This window comes from Globicephala melas, chromosome 16, assembly GCF_963455315.2.
Source record: "Globicephala melas chromosome 16, mGloMel1.2, whole genome shotgun sequence".
Classification (NCBI taxonomy): Eukaryota; Metazoa; Chordata; class Mammalia; order Artiodactyla; family Delphinidae; genus Globicephala; species Globicephala melas.
In genome coordinates, this window is record NC_083329.1 from 46,089 (window position 1) to 65,943 (window position 19,855).

The 19,855-nt window shown below is 42.4% G+C and overlaps 1 protein-coding gene across 1 annotated transcript; it reads right to left on the reverse strand.

The window, feature by feature from the left end:
- Positions 1-387: 387 nt before the first annotated feature.
- Positions 388-11,724, reverse strand: LOC115839796 (zinc finger protein 39-like). The gene is made up of 5 exons (XM_070043936.1): positions 11,687-11,724; positions 5,164-5,232; positions 791-917; positions 450-535; positions 388-405 (listed from the first exon to the last, which is right to left on the reverse strand). The coding sequence occupies exons 2-5, from the start codon at positions 5,179-5,181 to the stop codon at positions 388-390; spliced, it is 249 nt and encodes an 82-aa protein (XP_069900037.1). The 5' UTR covers positions 5,182-5,232; positions 11,687-11,724.
- Positions 11,725-19,855: the final 8,131 nt, after the last annotated feature.

Genomic DNA, 19,855 nt, shown 5'->3' on the forward strand with positions numbered 1-19,855 from the left:
CACCTAGAGAGAAGCCCGTGCACCACAACAAATCGAAGATCCCACGTGCTGCAACTAAGATGCGACGCAGCCAAAAAATAAATAAATATTTTTAAAAAACCAAAAAAGGCGGCCTACTGAGAATCTAGGGACAGTGACTAACCAAGAAAAAATTCCAAGAGGAGGCAGGTGGGCACCGGTTTTTGGTAAGTCTAAGAAAACGTTCAGCAATTAACAAAAAGGGGGAGGTTTACATGTGAGAGCCGTATCTGGAGACTGAATAATGCATGAGTCTGATACAGGCAGACTGAAGTCTGTCCCAAGGTATGAACTTGGAGAAAACAACTGGTGAAAAAGAGCTCAGCACGGCCAACATCTGCTGTGCACTTGTCTTCGCAGCCTCCCTGCTCAGTGTGCACTGACTCCCTGCTCAGTGTGCACAGTGACAGTGTGCACTGACACCGAGAAACCCTGGTCTGGGGTTTTTCTTTTACAGTCCATGGTGCTGCTCCTTGCTCCAACATGATGATCACCTCAGGCCTGGTAATGCAATGCCCTGTTGATGAGAAATACTGTAGGACTTTTGCCAAACTGTTTATGTTTCATGGGCTCTTGAAAAATGCCAACAGCACAGCCTCAAGAGTAGTGCAATGAAGGGCCAATCTGAACCTCTGACTGGAGGGGTGAACACACGTTCTTCCTGGCCCGGAATCTTAAACCTAAGTAGCATTTCATTTCACAAACAACTGTACATTTACCAATGAAGAAAAACGTGCTTGCACTTGGCAGTTACTAGGGGAGTTTTGCTCACCCAGTGACACCAGGCTACTGTAGTTCTCCAGCATGACATCCCTGTATAGGGTCCTCCGAGCATCATCCAGGTCCTGCCACTCCTCCCAGGTGAAGTTCACAGCCACATCCTCAAGTGACACCAATCCCTGTAATGGTACATTTTTCCTCAATTCAAGGCATCAGCCTGGGTCAAAAGAACAGGAAGTCTAGGAATTCATTCTTATGTGTGTGTTTTATCTTACACAGGATATACCATACCATGCTTTGTACTCTATATTGTGGGATAAGGAGAAATCATCATAGAAATACCCTACGTCTGTGTTAATTTAGTAGTTCTTCAAAGTACCATCATAGTTTCCCTTATAAATCTGGAATGGTCCTCATTGCCAAAGATACAAGGAACATATGAGCTGGTATGGAGACATAAGTACAAACACTTACCTGGAATAATGTGTTAGATGAACCAGGTTACACACATATTTAAGGTAGCCTGGGGTATCAAGGGAGAAAAAGAATAGTTGTACTTTGTACTGTCAGGTTGCACTTCACTGAAGAGCGAAACATGTCAGCTGTTCAGTGTGAACCACATGTTCTCATGAATATGAGGCAAGAGCAGAAGTCAAGCCGAGAGGCATAAAGAACAGATGCCACTTTAACAGAAGTACAAGCAGCACCACATCCAGGTGGGTGCTCCTGGGCTGAGATAAGAGATAAAGACAGTAAAGGTATTCAAGGAACTGATTATAAAGTTACCCTGCATTTAAATATATGACCTAACTCCATCAATAAAAAACCTTACGTGCTCACCATTTTTTTAAAAAAGTATGTACACATGCATCCTAGAATTTTCTTATTACCTAAGGAATTGCTTATGTCTACCCAAGAGTGAACATGACCCACTTCCTAAACAACAGGGAGTGAATAATGAGGGGCTGCTAACGAGAGGTAAGCTACATAACCAGATGTGCCCTTTAACAGTCATCATCCAGCAGGAGAATGGAGAAGGGCTTAAGGGAGAATCAGAGGAGAAAAAACCAGAGGGAGAAATGACCAACTATACTAGGTAACAGAGGTAACAGAGGAAGATGAATACGGAACAGGGGACTAATTCCAAAACAGAAAAAAAGGAAAAGAATTTGGTACTCATTTGCTCTGAGAAGGTGAAGGGAAAGCTTTACTACCAGGCTGTCTGCACAACAAGCTGGTAGATACTAGCGCTATAGACTGATATTGGGATAAGGACAAAGAATAGGATTTGCAGAACAGACACAGATCTTGGACACAGCATGTCTGAAGTTTGAAATTTCTGTGGTCAAATATGTGAAGATGTGCAACTGGCAAATGGATATATGCTCTTGAGCTCAGGAGAGAGATACAAGATGAAGAAAAGGATTTAGGAAACAGCAATATTTTAGTGGTAGCTGAAGCCATCAGAGTGAATAAAATTGCTCAAAGAGAACCTAAGAGATTGAAAGGAGAAAATGAACAGGTATGGTGTTTTAGGAAACACTGATATTTACTGAGATTACTGAGAAAGAAAAACAGACCATGACAATGGAGAAGAAATTTTTAATTATTCTAGGAATAGAGAAAGCCTCAATATTAAGAAATCTATTAATACAATTCATCATATTTGTAGTTCAGCGGAGAAAATTCTAGATGCTAATAAGTAGACATCTATAAAAATACCCTCTCATTTGTAATAAAAAAAACTTAAAAGAGGATTCACGGGATTTTTCCTTAACATGATAAACATGTATGTCTTAGCCACAAGTGAAAGCCAGCATCACACTTACGGGGAAACATGCAGAGCAAGGATGCTTCATCACCATAGTTACTAACACTGTACTAGTAGTGTCAGTCAACACAATTAAAGAGAGAAAAACAGCACTGAAAGTGATGATGGTTTCCATATAATTCATACTTGGGAAGCTGAAGAGCATCACATGACATCCAAGTACATCCAAGTACTCCACATAGGAAGACTTAATAAGTTAGTAGCTTATATGACTAATATAAGGCTTTTATATAAACCTTCATATACATGATACTCACACAACCACAATAACAAGAAGACAAAACACCTAGCAATACATTTAACAAAATAATGTACAAAATTTATGAGGCGGGGAAAAAACCCTGAAGGATACAAAAAGGAACTAAACAAATGAAAAGACACACCATGTTCACGGATGTGAATGAGTAGTACACATCATGGCAAGCTGATTTAAAAGTTCATGTGGAAAATTAAGAATAAACATGTGGTAGGTTATATTTCTGTCCAGCTAAATTCAGTGCCATAGACTGGGTGGCTTAAACAACAGAAAACTCTTTTCTTACAATTCTAGAGGCAGGGAAGTCTAAGATCAAGGTGCCAGCCAATTCATTTCCTGGTAAGAGCTCCATTCCTAGCTTGCAGATGGCTGTGTTTCTGCTGAGTCCATATATGGCAGGGAGGGAGGGAGAAGGAAGGAAAAGATCTCTCTCTTCCTTTTCTTATAGGGCCACTAATTCTACTGGAGTAACGGCCCCACCCTACGACCTCATTTAAACTTGATTAAATGCATTGGGAGTTAAGGCTACAGCATATATATTTGGGGGGAACATAATTCAGTTCATAGCACCCCTTGCAGTGCCCTTCCCTGTAAAAGGATGTATCTATCGCCTTGCGCTGGAACTCACATATAAACAGATTTGTAATTCCCCACCTGTCTTGCTTTGACCGATGACATGTGAATGGAAGCATTACTCCTAAACAGAACCTACTTAAGAGTCACACAATGATCACCGTATTTCCCCTTCACCATGTTCATCCTCAGCAATATGACAGAAAGAAATACTCCTCTGTCTGGGATGCTGCATGATGCTGAAAGGAACAAAACTAAAGCTGACCCATGAAGGACAGGTAATAGCACTGAGAAAGAAACCTTTCTTCCTGACCGAACTGGTAACTGAACTGGCACCAAACCAAACAGAAACAAACACCAACAATGGCAACAAGTAGCGCAAAGAAACCGTGAGGATGGTGTTATAATGGACCATGGTGTTACTTAAGATAACTGGTAGTTACATACTTACTGTTACTTAAGCCACATGAGTCATACTTCTTAAGTCAAATAATGTTTACCTCATGGACTTAAAATCTTAGAAGAAGAGGCAGGAAACCAAAATGTGAGTAGTAAATCTCAACTACTAGTCACCGCTTCTGATAAAGCAATATAGGAAAATGATGAGCTAAGGGGAGGGAAAAAAACAGATTGCAAGGAGGGATGAAAGAAAATAAGCAGAAGCTAGAAATTTGGGGTCTTGTAGAGTAGGAAAACTCTCAAAACATTTCTTTAGCTTTTACTGTGTCAAGGCAGAAAAAGTTGCCTCTTTCAGTTCTTACAGAAAAAAATACAATGAGAAATACTTTAGGAATCAAAAGTAATTATACTGAACTGTATGGCAAGTAACAAATGAAGAATATAACTATGACAGTCACTGTTAAAACTTAAGAATGGCTTGAGCTGGCCCACAATAAATCCCTTCTGCTGCACAAAATGGCAAAGACTAAGGATGAAATACTTAAGAATAAAACAAAAACTTACAGTCTAAAAAATATATAGATACATGAATACCAAAAAAAAAGGAAGGTATGTCTCAAAAAGCTCAAACTGGCTGAAATCAAAGATATATAAACCCAACTATATTTTTTATGGTTGTACTGTCAAAAACCAACCAAACTGAACTAAAAAGTACTGACAGTTTAAGATTTAAAGAGGCTGCTTGAGACTATCGACAAGAGGCATATCAAAAAAAGCAGCCCAGCCACTGAGGAAGGCATATTTATTTTTTATTTTATTACTTTTTAATTTTATACCTAATTTTACATTATTCCACTTTTATTGAAGTATAATTGACAATTAAAATTATATATATTTAAAGTGTATAACCTGCTGATTTGATAAATGTATGCATTATGACCTGATTACTACAATCAAGTTACTTAACACACCCATCACCTCACCGTTACCCTCTTTGTGTGTATGTGTGAGAACACGTAAGATCAATTCTCATGGCAAATTGCAACTAAACAATAAATTATAAACTATGGTCTTATAGTCACCATATTGTACATTAGTTCCTCATAATTTATTCATCTTATAATTAGAAGTTTGTACCCTTTCACCAACCTTTACCATTTCCCCCGTCCCGACAACCACCATTCGAATGTTTTCATGAACTCGACTTTTTAAATCTTCCCTTCCACAGTTAAGTGATACCACAAAGTAGCCTCTCACTGTCTGGCTTATCTCGCTTAGCATAATGCCCTCAGGTTCATCTATGTTGCTGCAAATGGCAGAATCTTTCTTTTTAATGGATAAATAACATTCCCATAGATATACATACCACATTTGCTTTATCCATTCATCTGATGACTGACACTTAGGTTATTTCTGTATCTTGGCTGTTGTAACACTGCAAGGAACACGGGTGTTAAGATACTTCTTTGAGACACTGATTTCTTTTCCATCAGAAATATTCCCAGAAGCAGATTTCCTGGATCACACAGTAGTTCTATTTTTAAGGTTTCTTATTGTTTCTTTCTTCCTATCTATCTATCTATCATCTATTTGGCTGTGCTGGGTCTTAGTTGCAGCACGCGGGATCTTTGTTGCCGTGTGCGGGATCTTCACTGTGGCGTGCGGGATCTTTAGTTGTGGCATGTGGGATCTAGTTCCCTGACCAGGGATTGAACCTGGGCCCCCTGCATTGAGAGCACGGAGTATAAGCCACTGGGCCACTAAGGAAGTCCCTATTTTTAAGTTTTGAGAAAACCTCATATTGTCTTCTAAAATGGCTGTATAAATTCCCACCCTAGCGTAAAAGGTTTCCTTTTAACTACATCCTCACCAACACTTGTGATCTCTTGTCTTTTGGATACTAGCATTAAACAGGGGTGAGGTGATATCTCATTGTGGTTTTGATTTGCATTTTCCCAATGATTACTGACATTGAGCACCTTTTCATGTACATGTTGGCCATCTGTATGTTTTCTTTGGAAAAATGTTTATTCAGGTCCTTTGCCCATTCTTGACTTGGTTATTTTTTCCTATGAGTTGTAATAAATTCCTTATATTTTGGATATTAACCTCTTATCATATGACTTGCAAATTTTTCTCATCTCACGGGTTCCCTTCTCATTTGGTTGAGTGCTTTCTTTGCAGTACAAAAGCTTTTTAGTGTGATGTAGTCCTACTTGTTTATTTTTGCTTTTGTTTCTCGTGCATCTGGGGCCATATATTGCCAAGTCTCATGTAGAAGCTTTTTCTGTTAGGAGTTTTACGGTTTCAGGCTTTACATATAAGCCCTGAAGTGTCTTGACTGATACAAGTATCTTTGTTTAACCTGATAGCTTTGGGTCACACAGATACCCTATGCTAAAAATGTGATTAATGGTGGGAGGCCTTGTTATCAGCACATTTTATGAGCTCAGTCTATGGAGGGACTAGAGACTAAGGTCAGCCACACAGATGGTCAGCCAGGTCTACATGACAGAGCCCCAGTGCAAGCTGGATATCAAGGCTCAAGTAAGCTTCCCTATTTCTCCACATTCCACGCACACTGTCAAACCCTGTTGCTGCGAGAAAAAGGCACCGTCCACGTGGCTCCACTGGCAGGTTTTTGGAACCCTGCACATGAAGACTCGTGGACCCTGCTTTATGTGCCTGATCCCTTAACTGATTTTAATCTGCATCCTTTCACTGTACAAAACCATAAACATGAGTACAACAGCTCTTTTTTTAAATTTATTTACTCATTTATTTAACTTTTGGCTGCACTGGGTCTTCGCTGCTGCACGGGGGTTTTCTCTAGTTGCTGAGAGCGGGGGCTACTCTTTGTCGCGGTGCACGGGCTTCTCATTGCAGTGGCTTCTCTTGTTGCGGAGCACAGGCTTCAGTAGTTGTGGCTCGTGGGCTCTGGAGCGCAGGCTCAGTAGTTGTGGCGCATGGGCTTAGTTGCTCGGCGGCATGTGGGATCTTCCCGGGCCAGGGCTCGAACCCATGTCCCCCGCATCGGCAGGTGGACTCTTAACCACTGCGCCACCAGGGAAGCCCACAACGGCTTTTCTGAGTTCTGTTGAGTCCTGCTAGTGAATTACTGAACCTGAGGGTGATCATGGGGATGGTAAAGGGCATGAGGGCGCTCTGGGGACCAGACTTTGTACAAGCAAGAAACATCAGGTAACTAACTAGAACAAGGACCACGATAATCAAATTGCCTAAAATCTGAAGAAAAATGTATCAGATAGAAATCTGGGTATATATAAAGGAATAAAGAGCACTCAAAATGGTAAATATATTAATAAATATATAATATATATTGTATTATGTAATATATGTTTTATAATATATTATGATATAATATTATATTATTTTTATGTTCAAACTCCTTTAAAGGTAATTGACCATATGAAGCAAAATAAGAATGCATGTGGGGGACTTCCCTAGTGGCGCAGTACTTAAAAATCTGCCTGCCAGTCAGGGGACACAGGTTCGATCCCTGGTCCGGGAAGATCCCACATGCCATGGAACAACTAAGCCCATGCACCACAACTACTGAGCCTGTGCTCTAGAGCCCGGAAGCCACAACTACTGAGCTCACAGACCACAACTACTGAAGCCTGCATGCCCTAGGGCCTGTGTGCTGCAACTACTGAGCCCATGTGCTGCAACTACTGAAGCCCGTGCACCTAGAGCCCAGGCTCTGCAACAAGAGAAGCCACTGTACTGAGAAGCCTGTGCACCACAATGAAGGGTAGACCCCGCTCACTGCAACTAGAGAAAGCCGGTGCGCAGCAACGAAGACCCAACGCAGCCAAAACAAAAGAATGCATGTGGGAGTAAAAGGTATGCCAACGATATCACAGAAGCTGGGAGGAGAAAACTTTTGAAGTGTACTGTTTTAAGGTTCTTATATAAATGGTATCTTATTTGAAAGTAGACTAGGATAAATTAAAGATGAACAGCACAGACCTTACAGTAACTGCGTAAAAAGGTGTAATAAGCCAACGAACGAGCTCACAGGCCACACAACAATAGGCAGTAGCCACATCTGACCTGTGTGCCGTAATTTACTGCCCCGTACCTTGGATGAATTATTCCCATGGAAGAAAGAACTGAGTTGGGATAGTAATAAGATTGGGAGACTTAAGAGAGCTGACCAATAGTCCAGTGGAGAGAAAATGACCCTATGATAAAGACAGGCCAGATAAACTAGTGAAGATAGATTTAAAAATATAAACATCATAAATGTAGCATGGCTTGTATGTTAATGGCAAAGTAGCTTGACCAGACTAACAATGTGCAGAAAACTATTATAAAAGCTGGACAAAATTTATAACACAATCACCTAAAGGCACTGGAGAACAACTAAAAGTAGGCAGAAACTAGATTTGAATAATCCATTAAAGGACAAACTACTTTGCAAGTTTATGGCATTTTACCAGAGGGCAATCTTCACTCTGCAAATAGATCAAGAAACTGAAAGCTGAAGCTTTACTGGCTTAGGTGTCAGAGGGCATAGTTCAGGGCTGCCAACAAAACTGGAAAACTCAGTGGGGGTTGGGGGGTAGCCCTCGGAGAGAAGCGGCAAAAGAACATAATGTACCAAATTTCCACACAAAACCAACCACAGTTGTTGGCTGACTGCTAAACTACACATATGTGGAAGACCTCAGAGGGCCCAACAAGAAAGCAGCCTCTCAAAGCTGAAGGAAATGAATGAAGAGTCAGCTGCTGGTCACTATAAGAAATGAAGTTTAGAATTTGAATCCAGCCAAGTTAACTGCCTTGTAGAACAAAATCACTCTTCAGAGAAATGTAACAGGATCCAAAAACTCTTGCAACATATGATTTACAATGTTTAGTACATAATTCAGAATCTCAACACATGTAAAGTAAGAGGAAAATGTTACTCATATTCAAGAAGAAAAACAAAAAACGACCATAAACAATCACTAGAAACTAATCCCAAGGTATCCCGGATGCTGCACGTAGCAGAAACATAGTTAACCCATCCATAAATACATTCAAGTACTTAAAGGAAGATAAAAAATAATGTATTGGCGGGGGGGAGGGGCAATATCAGTACAGAAAAACAAACTAGAAAAACAATTCAATGGAAATTGCAGAGCTACATACTACAGTAACAAAAATGAAAAACTTTCTGATGAGCTGAACGTCGCATCGGAAACAGCAAAAGAAAGCCAATGAACTTAAAGATAGATCAGTAGATATTTTCTTATCTTTTTGAGAGAAAAAAATGAAGAAAAATGAAAAGAGGCTAAGAAACAATTTAGAAAACAGTCTAACATATATGTGACTGTAGCACCAGCCAGAAAGGAGGGAGAAAGAATGGAACATAATATGTATTTTTAGAAACAGTGGCTAAAACCTTCCCAAATTTTGTGAAAGACACGAATTTACAGATTGAAGCAGCTCAATGACCCATGATCAGCTTAGATTCAAAGAAAACTCTAGGGACTTCCCTGTGGCACAGTGGTTAAGAATCCGCCTGCCAACGCAGGGGACATGGGTTCGAGCCCTGGTCCAGGAAGATGCCACATGCCGCAGAGCAACTAAGCCCGTGCGCCACAACTACTGAGTCCGTGCGCCACAACTACTGAAGTCTACGCGCCTAGAGCCCGTGCTCCACAACAAGAGAAGCTGCTGCAATGAGAAGCCCGCGCACAACGAAGAGCAGCCCCCACTCGCCGCAACTAGAGAAAGCCCACGCGCAGCAACAAAGACCCAACGCAGCCAAAAATAAATTAATTAATTTATAAAAAAAGAAAAGAAAACTACTCTAGGCACACCAGTCACACTGCCAGTATCCAAAGGTAAAGAGAAGATCTCGAAAGCAGCCAAAGGAAAAGATCCCACTCAGGTACATCTGCACATGAATGATAGATGACTTCTTATCAGAAACCGTGGGGAACGCCTTTATTACCCTGAATGGAAACATCCTTCAAGTTGTAATTCTACCCAGTGAAACTATGCTAAAAATAAAGATGAAAATAAAGACATTTTCAGATAAAGATAAACTAAGCTAATTCATCATCAGAAGATAGCACTAAAAATGATAACGGACATTCTCCAGGAGGAAAGAAAAAGATACCAGATGTTAACCTGAATCCACAGGAAAGAATCAGGATCACTGGAAATGGTAAATATAAAAGATTTTATATATATATATATATATATATATATATATATTTCTTCTCTTAATTCCTTTAAAATAGATATGATTGTTTAAAGAAAAATTATAATAACATACAGGAGACTCATAATGTATGTAGACTCAATATGTAAATACACATGTATAAAAACAAAAGTACAAATGATAGGGGTTGTAAATGGAATACTACTACTCAAAGGTCTCTACATTTTATGTGAAGTAATGCACTGCTCCTCTAGTATATTCTGGTAAGGACTCATACCGTAAGCCTTACAGTAACCAATAAAAAAGCCGTGGAATGAAGTGCAGTGTATTAATTTGACAGGCTGCCATAGCAAAGTTGCAAAATGGTAGAGCCACTCTAGAAGACAGTTTGGTGCTGTCTTCAAAATTAAACACACACTTTCAACACATGATCCAGCAAGTGCGCTTCTGGTATTTATCCAAAGGAACTGAAAACGTATGTCCACATAAAACCAGTACACGGATGTTTGCAATAGCTTCATTCATCAACTGCCAAACTTGGAAGCAACCAAAATGTCCTTCCGTAAATGAGTGGATAAACTGTGGCACAACCAGGAAATGTAATATTACTCAGTGCTAAAAATAAATGAGCTATCAAGCCATGAAAAGACACAGAGGAAACTTAAGAGCATGTTAACAAGTGAAAGAAGCCAATCTAAAAAACCTACCTAACGTGGTTCTAACTATATGACATTCTCTAATAGGCAAAACTATGCAGACAGGAAAAATACCCGTGGTTGCCAAGGGCTACGGACTACAGAAGGATATGAACAGAAGGAGCGCAGAGGATTCTCAGGGCAATAAAACCACTCTGCATGACTATAATGGTGAATACGTATCATTACACATTTGTCCAAACCCATAAAAAGTGCAGTACCAAGAGCGAATTATAATGTAAACCGAGGACTTTGGGTAATAATGATATGTCTGTGTAGGTTCATGAATTGTAACAAATGAATACCTGATACTGATAATGGGGAGGCAGCGCCTGGGGGCAGAGAGTACACTGGAAATCACTGTATCTTCTGCTCAATTTTGCTGGGAATCTAAAACTGCTATAAAAAAATAAAAGTCTATTTAAAAAATGTGCAAAAAGGATAAACAAATGGCCCATACACACATAAAAACATGCTCAACATTGCTAGTCATTAGAGAAAAGCAAATCAAAAGCACCGTGAGACACCATCTTATGCGCAATAGGATGGCTACTATGTAAAAAACAGAACAAAACAGGCAAGAACAAGCGTCGGCGAGAATATGAAGAAACTGGGAACCTTGTGCACCGCTGGTGGGAATGTAAAATAGTGCAGCCACCACGGAAGACAACACGGTGATTCCTGAAAAAATTAAGTACAGAATTACAACGCGATCCTACAACTTTACTTCTGGGTGTATAAGAAACAAAGTAAAAGTGGGAACTAGAAAAGATACGTCTACACACATGGTCATAACAGCATTATCCTTTATAGCCTGAAGGTCGAAGTAACCCATAAAACCATTGATGGATTAATGGATAAGTAAAACGTGGGCATACATACAATGGTAATATTATTGAGACTTCATAAGGAAGTGAATTTTACCATGCTACGATACGGATAAACCTTGAAGACACTACACTAGGTGAAATACGTCAGTCACTTAAGGACAGGCACTGCATGATTCCACTTACATGAGGTTCTCAGAGTCATCAACTTCATAGACACAGAGATTAGAGTGGTTGCTGCCAGGGGCTGGGGGAGGGGAGAATAGAGAGTTAGGGTTTAATGAGTAAAGTTTTTGTTTGTTTGTTTTTGGCTGCGTTGGGTCTTCAGTGCTGCGTGCGGGCTTTCTCTAGTTGCGGTGAGTGGTAGCTACTCTCTGCTGCGGTGCACGGGCTTCTCACTGCAGTGGCTTCTCTTGTTGCAGAGCACGGGAGAAGGTGCTCAGGCCTCAGTAGTTGCAGCATGCGGGCTTCAGTAGTTACAGCGCATGGGCTTAGTTGCTCCGTGGCATGTGGGATCTTCCTGGACAAGGGATTGAACCTGTGTTCCCTGCATTGGCAGGCAGATTCTTAACCACTGCGCCACCAGGGAAGTCCCGAGTAAAGTTTTATCTGGGGAGGATGAATCTGGATATTCTTAGTGGTGATGATTACACAACAGTGTGAGTAAACTAAATATACTACGAGTACTGAATTGTACTCTTAAAAATGGTGAAATTGCCAACATTAGCTTATGTATATTTTATCACAATAAAAAAAATTAACCAACAATTAGGAGAGTTCTGCTCCATAGTCATAGTTATGAATAATGCACACATGCACTTCTCCCTATTCATTTTTAAGTGATTAACTGAAATAGCAGAAGAATTAAATAGTCTTTAACAGGGTTTGGAAAAAGGTCATTTTTGAACTAGCAATACGCAATTATATCATAATAAAAGCGACAGAATCACTGACAAATTTATATAAATGGAAGCTAAAAATTACAAAAATCTGTAACCCTTGTTTTTAGACTTTGTGTAACTTTGTCCTGACCCTTGTTCAAAATAACTCTGAATAACTCCTGAATTCTTTCTCTCACTGGACTCCTAAGGCTGTCACCACACATGCTGGCCAGTAGCACAGCTCGAGGGGAATCTAACCAGATCACAGCAAACACATCCTTCAGGTTTTGCCAAGGATGACAATTCCAACGTAAAAAAGAAAGTTACTGCGTTTGCTGGTGAGCAACAATGCAGACATCAGACGAAATTAAAGGCACAAACAGAAGTAGCAGGACTTTACCTTAGATGAGATTAAAGCTGAGAGAGAGGGAGGGGTCCAGGAGAAATCCCATTTGGTGGTTTGACGCACTGGCTCCATGAAAGTAGCATCATATGTACGGGAAGAAAGAAGAATGTGGTTTTCATTTGGGATTTGTTGAGCTTGTGATACCTTCTGGATAGCGACAAGAAAGCATTCAACAAGGAGCTGAACCTACGGTCTAAAGGTAGGGAAGAGGTCCAAGCTGGAGAGAAACAGGACTGTCAAATCACAGAGGGCCAAACAGGTCAAGGAGAACTGCAGCGTGTGAAGAATGGGGCCCAGGTTTGAACACCTGGATGAGCAACGCTCAGGAGCAGAAGAAAAAGACAGAAGAATTCGGGAATAAACCATCAGAGAGGCCACAACAGAAGCTAATGGCCGAGAATTTCCAGGAGATCATGGACAGTAGCTTCAATATGGCAGAAGCTTCAAGTAAGGCAAAGACTACAACATATTCATTGAACCTAACTATAATTTAGGTTACTGGTGAGCTTGAGAAGAAATGAATTAAGACCATGTGGAGTAGGTTAAGCTGCAAAAGAGCAGTGGAAACATTTGCCAGAAAATATAGCCTTGAACAGTCTGCTATACAACCTGCATGCATTGACTAGCGGAGAGAAATGAGTTACTTAAAGGACCTGCAGTCAATTCAATCCTCTAGACATTCCACGTTTTATCCATGCTTCAAGTAGGGCCTTCCAAAAGCTGTCTGGGACCACACTCTTTTAGCAACTCCAGAAAAACCTTATTAAGCAAGTTCTGCTTCAGCACTAGGTAAGTGTCACCATTGCAGAATGCATGAAGTGTTTATTTCCAGACTGGCAGTGAAACACTGTCCACTCCATCATCTATGTGACCAATTAAGCCACTGTTCAGACATCTGTGCATGCAAGTTCTCATGTCTCAAAGGAATATAGCATGCTTTCTTCTAAGGGTCCATTCTGATCAGAGAACAGGTGTATCTGTGTTTTTGCCATTGCACTCACCTTGGACCACTCTAAGGTCATATTACCTGCCTATATCCACATGCCACCTTTATCTTTTTTATGTATATTGCCCTGAAGCTGAATCTTACTTAGTTTTACTTTTCCATTTCACTTTAAGGACCCTCATAAAGCTCAAATAGTAAAATAGAAAACAAGCTGAGGAAAAAAAACAACTCACCAGAGATGTATTCATTTCCTGCTGTTCTTAGAAACACACAGAGGACTCTGGAAATAGAGCTGCGAGAGAAGGTGAATGGAGGGGCATCAATTTAAATTTTTAAAAATGCTTATTTAAACAATGGTTGTTGCTTTATTTAAACAATGGCTGCTTCTCCGCATTTATTTCCCTGTGAAGTTCCCTACAACTGATGTGGGCTCTGCCATTTGACTTGCTTTGGTTAAAAGGGCATAGGATACAGCAGAAACTAACACAACACTGTAAAGCAATTATATTCCGAAAAAGATATTAAAAAAAAATAAGGACATATGATGCAAACACAGACGCAAAGCACTTTTCCACTACAGCTTGCCTTCTGGGGCTAGCCTGTTAGGGACATGTGGTTTAGCCAACAGCCAGCACAAACCACCAGAAAAGTAAATGAAGTCATCTTAAATCAAACAGCCTCAGTCAGGGCATCAGATGACTACAGCTTCATTTGTGAACCAGACAACACGAACATAGGAACTGACCAACTAAACCCAGCCCCAAAATGCTGAACCACAGACCTAGAGATTGTCACACTGAGTGAAGTAAGTCAGACAAAGACAAACATCATATGATATTGCTTATATATGGAATCTAAAAAAAATGGTACAAGTGAACCTATTTACAATACAGAAATAGAGTCCCAGATGTAGAAAACAAACTTATGGTTACCGAGGGGAAAAGGACAGGGGGAGGAATAAATTGGGAGATTGGGATTGACATATACATACTACTATATATAAAAGAGATAACTAATAAGAACCTACTGACAGCACAGGGAACTCTACTCAATACTCTGTAATGACCTATATGGGAATAGGATCTAAAGAAGAGTGGACATATGTATAACTGATTCACTCTGCTGTACAACAGAGACTAACACAACATTGTAAATTAACTATGCGTCAATAAAATTTTAAAAAGTAAAAACAAAACAAAAATTTTAAAAAACCCAAAATGCTAAACTTTGAGCACATTTTTTTTTAATATACTTATTTATTTATTTATTTATTTTGGGCCGCGTTGGGTCTTTGTTGCTGCGCGCGGGCTTTCTCTAGTTGCGGTGAGCAGGGGCTACGCTTCGTTGCAGTGCGTGGGCTTCTCATTGCGGTGACTTCTCTTTGTTGTGAGGCACGGGCTCTAGGCGCACGGGCTTCAGTAGTTGTGACACGTGGGCTCAGTAGTTGTGGCTCACAGGCTCTAGAGCGCAGGCTCAGTAGTTGTGGCGCACGGGCTTAGCTGCTCCATGGCACGTGGGATCTTCCCAGACCAGGGCTCAAATCTGTGTCGCCTGCACTGTTAGGCGGATTCTCAACCACTGTGCCACCAGGGAAGCCCCCAATGTTTTTTTATTATTTTTTATTTTTTAAGTCAGTAAATTTGGGTTGGTTCATTACTGAGCAAATGCTAAATGATATGTCTAAGTCCCCAAACTCAATGTTTTTAACAAAATTACGTGGGGTAAAAAGTCTTACATTACATGCTGAAAAACAACCAATAGAACTTCACAACACATGCAGAACTTCTGAAAGGAAAACAAATGTCACCTGGATGGACCTCAGTAAGGTTGTTGCACTAAGAGACCACGTGAATTTTAAAAAGCAATTGTGTGCAGACCAGAAAACTATATTTTAACTTTCTTACACCGTAACATGAGCCTGTTAATTTTATGGGGGCATATGCTGTGTTTTATTTACATTTTTAAAAAATCAGTTTGGGGCTTCCCTGGTGGCGCAGTGGTTGGGAGTCCGCCTGCCAATGCAGGGGACGCGGGTTCGTGCCCCGGTCCGGGAGGATCCCACGTGCCGCAGAGCGGCTGCGCCTGTGAGCCATGGCCGCTGGGCCTGCGCGTCCGGAGCCTGTGCTCCGCGACGGGAGAGGCCGCAGCGGTGAGAGGCCCGCGTACCGCAAAAAAAAAAAAAAATCAGTTTGGAGCCAATTAGAGTGAAGTGTGATTCACTCTAATTTTCCCATTTTAAACAGTGGAAAATAGGCTTCTGTTATTGTGCTGTGGAATTTATGATTATCAAGCACAGATTTCTGATGTTAAGTGGGAAACACTTGTATTATGAGTCCCCGGAGCTCACTTAGTCCACAGAAAGAATTAGGGAAAATAAGACAGGCATGTTTAAGACAAGGTCTTCTAAAACTTATTTGTTCTTAAGTTGACTGCATTTCTCAAAAATGGTGTCAAAAGTAAACGTGTTTGACTTAATGGTGGCAGAGTGGATAATATTATCCAAAAGTCAAGATGCCTGATGTATACAAAAAATCACGTGAGCCTGGCACATCACCCACGTCCTCAAATCCTTTTTCCTCTCCTCCACCCACACCCCGCTCACTCCCCAGTCTTTCTCATAAGGCAGACATACCCTGACAAACCCTTCCTGAACTAACAGAAAGAACTGCTGGGAAGAGCAAGCACCAGCATACCTCCAGATACCAAACTTGACGGTATAATAGGCTTGAGAGAGCTCAGGTAACAGAAACAGTGGGAGCAGAATGAAGGAATGGGAATATTTAGGGAGCACCATAGACAGATTCTCTCAGCTGTGACAGGTTATCCCTCCACCCCAGACCACACCCTCGGGACCTCTCCAATAAGTAACATTTCTTTTGGCCTCTGCCTACCCGCCTCAGCCTAGCTCAGGTCTCCTTCTGAAAGTCCATTCGGACCTTCCATTATCACCCAGTCTTTGACAACTTCGGGAGGAAGCAGTGTCACCCATATCTCGTTCACTCTGCGCAGAAGCATCAATAATTGCTTGGCCATGCAAAGCTAGAATCTCCTCCTTTCTGTGATCCTTCTGCCTCTGCTCTGAAGCGCTAATAAGCGGGTTCAGGTTTCAGGGGTTGTCTTTCGTTCACAGGGCGCCTCCCCTTCATGCTTCATAATAACTACCTTGTTCCAAAGAAAAGGGGTCAGTCATTCAGAGCCCAACGATCCCCCCTGGCACTCACGGTCCCTAGAAACTAGGTCTTGTGAAAACTGTAAACGAAACCTGGTGCTCAGCAGGCTACACAGCGCAGGAGGGGACCTGACCCCTCACCTGCTGAAAAGACTCCGAGAGACCCCAGTAACAACTACCACACAGTAAGACTCCTCATGCCCTTCACACTGATTTCCCCGGGAATCGGGGGCAACTCGCTAGTCCTTAAGGCGCTCGCGTCACAGGTGAGCAAACCGAATGTCACAGAGGTTAATGACATCGCCCGGGAGGCTTGCTTCGGCGGCACAGCTGGACAGTGCACGCAGCCCGCAGCCCACCCACGCTCGCTCGCGTGGTCTGCAGACCCGCCCCGGCCTCACAGTCACCTTGGACTCCACCCCCAGGTCGCGAAGCCTCCGGAGGCGGGCGCCCGGCTGTCCGCAGTGCGCCGTCTTCTGACCAAGCAACACTCGAAGCACGGCCCGAGCCGGCCCTTTCCAGCCCTGGACCAGCGGGTCCTAAGGCCACAATCGCCTCCCGGGCCCTGCCCACGGTGCGGCTCGCGCCTGCGCCTCAGGCCGCGCCGCTCACACCCGCCGACCTTTACGCTCCCACCGAGTGGAGCAGCGTCCCCACCCCGCCCTGCGTCCCCGCGCCGCGGCCGCCTTCCACCCTTGCACCCACCTTCAGGGTCCCAGAAGGACAGCCAGCGCGCGGGCGCAGCTGCCGTAGCGCGGTGGGGCCCCGACGTTCCGGACGGAAGAGGGTGAGGTGGGCGGGGCCGCACACGCGCAGGAGAAACCCGTAAGACTCCATCCCAGAGGCTCCCGCGGGAACGCGTCCTTGCGTGGGGAGAGTGCGTGCCCCACACGCGTCTCCGTCCGTCGGCGCCGTCGGGGGACGTTTTGTGTATCGAGGGGTAATGGGTCTTGCTGCCCTGAGCCCCGGATGTGATGGATGAGACTGTGTCTCGACCCACGTGCAACCACGTGGAATTCTGGTTTGTTATTAAGTCCTAGTTTAAGAAACTGAAAGAGATGTTGTGAGACGAATGGGTAAATTCTTATGGGGGCCGAGAATCCGATGATACTATAAGTTAGCTTTAATGTTTTTGTTAACTATAATGGCATTGCGGTTATGGATCCCACGTCCTTTCTTTTTTTTTTTTTTTTTTAACAGTTGCATACTACCGCATGAATCGTGAAATATCACAATGTCTGTTCTTATTAAAGTACGTAAACCAATATTGCAACTGTTGTGACTTTGTTAAATTAACAGTTTAAATGTATATCCTGTGTGCGCGATATTGTTGAACCACTGTCAACAAAGACCACGAGGAAACGTGAAATAGAAAATTTTATTACACGTAGGTCTATGCGTGCCTGTATGTGCCACAAGAGGAGTTCAAGGCAGGCGGTGTGGATGGGAAAGGGACAGGGCATGCTGCTTGGGAGGCTCTGGGACATTGCAGTGGCCGCAACGTGACAGAGCGATAGGAGTCCTGTAACTCTTTGTTCCGGCAATGCTGGCCCTTTGAGTTTATCTTGTTTTTTGTCCTTGGAGCGCCACATTTCCCCCTCTCTTTATTTATAGGGCCAATCCTTTGGCCCTGTTGGACACCCTGCTCATGTCTACCTGTCTGCCTAGCTCCTTCTCAGGCGTTCCAGAACGCTTTTTGTTAGGAGAAGAGGCAGGGACGTCGTAGGGGCCCTGGGTTCCTGATGCCTGCTCTCTGTCAGAGTATTCCTAGAGAGGGGGTGGGGGCTCCATGGGATGTGACGGAGGCTTGTTCAAGTGTTGTCTGGGTGTTGACTGGCCTGTATTCTTGTCACCTTCCCATCTGGAGGTTCATTGGTTGTATTCTAGAAGAGACAAACTTAACAAGGAAGTTAAAAATGCATGGCCCGAAGATCAGTAGAAGTAGGAAGGCTGCTATAGGACCTAGAAGAGGAGTTAGCCAAGAGAACCAGGACCAGATATTAGTCTTGAGATCCCACCAGTCGAATCCCTCTGAGGCTCCCTTCATATAAAACCCTTTAGCTCTTTCGATAATATTCCGAAGTTTAGTTTGAATTTTGCCCAATTGGTTGACCAAAAAAAACAGCAATTCTCCTTTAACATTGCACAGGTCCCACCTTGTTTAACCATTGGTAAGTATAAAGCTCTCCTATTCTGTAAAACCACTCCTGCTAGAGAATTTATTTGTTCTTGTAGAGTGTTAATTTGAGCTGCTGGGTAGGCAGTCTGTTGTGTAAGTTCAAGAAAGAGCTGTCGGGCAGTGAAAATAAAGTTTAAAAGTCCAGATGAGCCTGTTTCTATCCCAACAATAATCTCTAGGACTGATATTACAGTGAGAGGTGCCCGCTTTTGTTTACGTGACTGAGAGTATAAGGGAAGTGGGGTGCTGTCATTTATAAGGATAAGATTAGGAATAATGTATGCAAGGGTACAGGTCCCCCGTCCAGTTGGCTGGAAGGCATAAATAGGCATTGGGTCCGCAAAGGAAACAGGTGCGATTTGTAGGGGCTAGGCAGACGTCTAAGGTGATGTTGAAGTAGGGTTTTCCTAAATGGGTGAGGGAATGTTCTATGCCCTCACAGGTAGTAGCTAAAGTCATTCCAGCTAAAGGAGAGAGGCAAGCAACCTTTGAGGGATGAGAGGAAAAGTTTTAAGCCCAGTTGAAAGAAGGAATAGTAAGGTTCCACCCTATGTCATAATCCTCAGGTGTCTTGAGATTTTCGCAGTCTTCTTGCTTAATATTTGAGGGTTGGAACCAAAAATTGTGGTTCTGTTAGGGACAACTTGGGGATGGGGTGGGACTTCAGCTAGAGTAGTCTTCGTGGTGGCTGTTAGGGCCATATTTACTGGTGTAAATGATAAAGCAGCTTCAAGTTTTGTTAAAAGGTCCCAGCCCAGCAGAGGCGTGGGACAG